Raw genomic sequence first — 5,162 nt, 5'->3', positions numbered from 1 at the left:
TTATAAAGTCTTAATTTCAATTTGTTGATACGTTAATGTCGAATTTGCTTAGACTAGTAGACTATAATCTATCCTTATAAAGAGAGAGGTGAAAATAGTTTTTAGATAGATAGACAAATGATGCAGTGACACGTGATAAGAATAATAAGTCAAAGAGGCCCAATAAAGATAGCATTGAATTACATTTTTGGGATAAGACTGGTAAGAGAGCAACTCAGCAGAGTTGATACCGTTGTGATCAATATTATGTTGATAAAGATCATCTTGCTTCAAAGACACAAGATCGAATCTTGAATCATAAACAAACAAGATAAGAATGGGATAAGCTTTCAATTTATCACGAAAGAGATCGAGATTCTTATCGACTACTATGCAACTGAGAATATTGTGATTGAGTAGAGTCTTATAAGGGTGAGTTTGATGGAGGATGCTCCCTATAGGTATTCAATATATAGTCACGTAGTCATTTTTAATAAGGGTCTGCAATTTCTGATCAAAGTCCTAAGAATTTAACATCACACATGTTTAAACTATAAAAACTCTTTGTTCTCGAATTCTTTCAGATTGCCAAGGCTACGACACAGGCTCACTATCCAAATCTAATATAACTGTACTTGTTATGATCTATTAATTCATTTGTCATTCAATCGTTTTTATTTATTTCCTTTATTATTTTATTATAAAGACAATTATATTCGCATGTCCTTAAATCATACTTAAAATTTTAATTATACCATTTGCAGGTAAACATCGATAGTTATACCATATGTGTGTATATATGGAATAATACAAAGAAGCATAATTAAATTGAGGGACTATAGACGTCTAGAGGAAGGTTGAATAGGTTGTTTTGAAGCAAATGAAAACTCCTCAAACTCGATATAGTACTTGTTACTCCTTTTATTGGTTCATATTAATTCATTAAAAAGCACCAATAAAAATCAAAACACACTTTTCTCTATCTTGCAAGATATATATACTTAAATTTTGCTAATAATAAATCTTGTTTGCTTGCACGGATTGTAGTGTCGTTTTGTCCATTCATCAAGTTTTAATTCACAGACCTTTTCTACGCACGCATTGCGTTAATTTGACAATAAGATTTCTTTGTTAAATTGTAAAATGTTCTCAATAACCAATGGGAATATTTGATTGAAGTTGGAAAAAAGGTATTTTTGTTTGGATATTAATTCCCATTGGAGAAAAAAATTGAAGTTTTACAACAATAGTAAAAATTTTGAAAAAATAGAATATACTCAGTTTGAAATTTTGTGAGTGAAAAATTATTTCAACTTCAAATACTTCCTTTTCAATTATTTCACTCAAGATACTCCTTAATTTCAAGTTCAGGTTATAATAATAGACCAAATTATAAAACAAATTTTAATTTTCAATAGACATACTGTCAAGTTGAAGTTAGAAAATATTTATAAAAAAAAAAACATAAAAATGCATTTCGTGAGACCCACATAAAAATATATTTCAACTTTTGGCGCCTTTTTACTTTTATATTTTTTTGGAATGTACAGCCTCGGGCTTATAAACTATAGAGTATATAAAATGCCACTGCACCCTATTTTTCAAAATTTTTCTTCTTCATCATCCTTAATTATTTTTTTCTACTTTTTCTCTCTGTCTGAAATGAAATTTCCCGCAGTTCAAGGATCTTCTTCTCATTTTTATCTCTGAAAAATCACCAACTAATTCCCCCCAACTTCTAACTGTCACAAATCTTGAATTTCAATTCTTCACCTTTTTTTTCTCCTCCAATTTTCTTCATTTTCTTTTTCTTAACCAAACATGCACTCTTCTTCCCATATCAAAATTCCCTCAATTCCATTCACAATTTTATCTGTACCCACTAAGTCAAATCCTCAATTCTGTCCCAAAAATCCAATCTTTTTCACTTCTCTGAGTTACCCATCTTCTTTCTTGACGATTTCATCGACACCCACCAAGCCAAATCATCAATCTTGTCGTAAAAATCCAATCTTTTTCACTTCTATGCAGTATTCTGCAAATGGATGTTTCTCTAATTCAAGTTCAAGAAATAAAAGACTTGGCCTTTCTCGCTTGATTATGGAAGAAGCACCATTGGAGGAGAGGTTAAGTGTTGTTGACAAAGTTCATAGTTTGGCTTTGGAATTTAGGTCCCTATCAGAACCAATTGATAGAGTGAAAAGATTATTACACTATGCAAGTATTCTCCCTCCATTATGTGAGTCAGCTAGGGTTCAAGAAAATCGAGTCTTGGGGTGTACAACACAGGTGTGGTTAGAGGTGAAAATGGATAATAGGGGTTCTATGAAGTTTAGTGTAGATAGTGATTCAGAAATTACAAAAGGGTTTTGCTCTTGCTTGATGTGGGTGCTTGATGGGGCAGAACCAGAGGAAATTCTAAATGTTACAGTAGAGGATTTGGGAGATATGAATGTGGGGTTGCCTAAAAAAGGTCGTTCAAGAGTTAATACTTGGCATAATGTGTTGTTCAGTATGCAGAGTAGGACTAAAGATTGTGTTCAAGAGAGGAATAGAGCTTTGTCTTTGCAAGATCTTCAATCTTTAGTCATTAGACCTCATGAACATGGTGGTGGGCCTAGTGACAATGGAAGTTACCTAGAATCTGAGGGTGGTGTTTAAGTAGCATCTTTTGTGGCATAATATATAACAGATTGTCTCAACTGGCAAGAAAATACTTCAACTTGAATATGTATATCTAAACAAAATCGGGTGTCCACAAGACACAACAAGAACAAGTTGGAGTGTTTAATTATCAGTTGAGACCAATTTGAAATATCTAAATGTGCTCTCTCACTCTCAAAGTTGAGAAGACGCCAAATTTAAGTGTATGTTTATGTATTATGCCCTTTTTAATGATTATTTTATTGGCCTGTATATGTTTTTGGGTGAATGTAGTACACCATAATCATGGGAAGATCCAAAGGGTTCTTTGGATTCTGTTTTCAAAGAAATCAATTTGTACCTTTAATGATGGAAGCCATGAGATCAGACTGTTTTTTTGTAGTTGGAATAGTAGTGCATTAATTATTTTTCTTATTCTGGATACTGTATGTTGTAAATTAGTATAAACTATTATGTGGACGTTCCACCAACCACCACTTTCCAAGAAAGATGAAAATTTTAAAAGATTAAAAATAGAAAAGGAGAACACCAATAGTTTGTTCTTTAATCCATTATTCAAGCAAAGCAAAATTTATGCTTACAAGTCATTAGTTTCATGGTTTGGGCCTGAAAAGGCTAACATGAAGTAGAGTGCTTAAATATCCACATATTTGTACAGGTCGAGGTAGGGTCACTTGGCACTTCTTTTGGTGTTAAGAAATAGAACTATTCTGGATATGGCACATACTATAAAGAGAGGAAACAGGTTGTGAACTGTAGAGTAGAAAGTTTTTTGGTTCCAAAATTTCTAACTTTTGGTTAAAAGGATAATATATTATTAATATCAAGGAGATCTATTATAAGAACTACTACTACAAGTACATTTCATATTGACAGAAGAGAGTGGAAATCACATTGTTTTCTTTACATGCCTATATGTGTTTGGAACTACAACAACGACTACTCTTCAGTCCAAAACAAGTTGAGGTCAGCTATCCAATATGTTTAAGGAAGAAAACATCCTACTAAGGATGTTAGCCCAATAGAAGAAAAACACCAAAAAGCGCTCAGGTGTATTGGTTTGGACAAGATTGTGATTAACTCAACATTCTGATTCACCTTCATTCTACTAAAGTGTAAGAAAGGTTCTATTAGGAATTACTTTTAAAACGCTATGCAGGTGAGGTGATAAAGAATTAATATGTAAGAACGCTTGAATACAACAACAACCCAGTGAAATTCCATAACGTGGGATTTGGGGAGGGTAAAGTGTACACAGACCTTACTCCTACCAAGGTAGGACGACTATTTTCGAGAGAGCCTCGACTCAATAGAAGCATAAAAAAGAGGTCAGATAAGGCTAAGAAGTTCAAAGCGATATGAAAAAACAAATAACGAAAGCGACACAGATAAAATAGAGTAATCAAAGTACATAAAGTAATAGATAATAACAGAAATCAGAGTACAAGAAATTATAGTGCGCTAATGCGCCTACTAATAAGAAAGAATAACGAAACTATGTACTAGCCTTCTACCTTAATATGAGTCCTCCACACCCTCCTATCTAAGATCATGTCCTCGGTAAGCTGTAACTGTGTCATGTCTTGTCTAATCACCTCTCCCCAATATTTCTTCGACCTACCCCTACCTCTTCTAAAACCATCCATGGCCAACCTCTCACACCTCTGCACTGGGGCATCTGTGTTTATCCTCTTCACATGCCCAAATTATTTTAGTCACACTTCTCGTATCTTGTCTTCCACTGAGGTCACTCCTACCTTGTCCCGAATAACTTCATTTCTAATCCTGTCGCTCCTGGTATGCCCACACATCCATCTCAACATTCTCATCTCGGCAATTTTCATCTTTTAAACTTGAGAGATCTTAACTGGCCAACACTCCGCCCCATATAACATAGCTGGTCTAACCACCACAGCACACCGGAAGCGAGCCTCCATTTTATCCACATTGCCCCAATATGATGTGTGACATCATCGTCAATCTCCCCGCTGCCTTGCATGATAGACCCAATGTATTTAACACTACTTTTCTTTTTGATGGCCTGGTCACCAAGCCTAACTTCTACGCCAACCTCTTGAGGTGTCTCACTGAACTTGCACTCTAAGTACTCTGTCTTGATCCTACTCACCTTAAACTCTTGAGATCCAAGGTATGTCTCCAATCCTCCTCCCTTTTAGCGTTAACTCCGCTACGAGTCTCATCGATCAGAACTATGTCGTTCGCAAAAAGCATACACCATGGCACCTCACCTTGAATTTTTCGCGTTAATCCATCCATCACCAAGGCAAATAAAAATAGACTAAGAGCTGATACTTGATGCAACCCTATCACAACTGAAAAGTGCTCTGAGTCCTCTCCTATTATCCTTACTCTGGTTTTGGCACCCTCATACATGTTCTTGATAACCCTAATATACGCCACAGGTACGCCTTTAGCCTCCAAACATCTCCATAGTATCTCTCGTGGAATTTTATTGTAAGCCTTTTCTAGGTCGATGAATACCATATGCAAGTCTTTCT

At 35.0% G+C, this 5,162-nt stretch overlaps 1 protein-coding gene across 1 annotated transcript; it reads left to right on the top strand.

Annotated features, from left to right (window-relative positions):
* The first annotated feature begins 1,502 nt into the window (after positions 1–1,502).
* On the top strand, positions 1,503–3,024 carry LOC129875771 (sufE-like protein 2, chloroplastic). The gene has a single exon (XM_055951016.1). It carries the CDS (start codon positions 1,801–1,803, stop codon positions 2,638–2,640), a length of 840 nt encoding a protein of 279 aa, XP_055806991.1. The 5' UTR covers positions 1,503–1,800; the 3' UTR covers positions 2,641–3,024.
* The last annotated feature ends 2,138 nt before the right edge of the window (positions 3,025–5,162 follow it).

This window comes from Solanum dulcamara, chromosome 2 (genome assembly GCF_947179165.1).
Source record: "Solanum dulcamara chromosome 2, daSolDulc1.2, whole genome shotgun sequence".
Classification (NCBI taxonomy): domain Eukaryota; kingdom Viridiplantae; phylum Streptophyta; class Magnoliopsida; order Solanales; family Solanaceae; genus Solanum; species Solanum dulcamara.
This window is presented reverse-complemented; position numbering and strand designations above follow the sequence as displayed.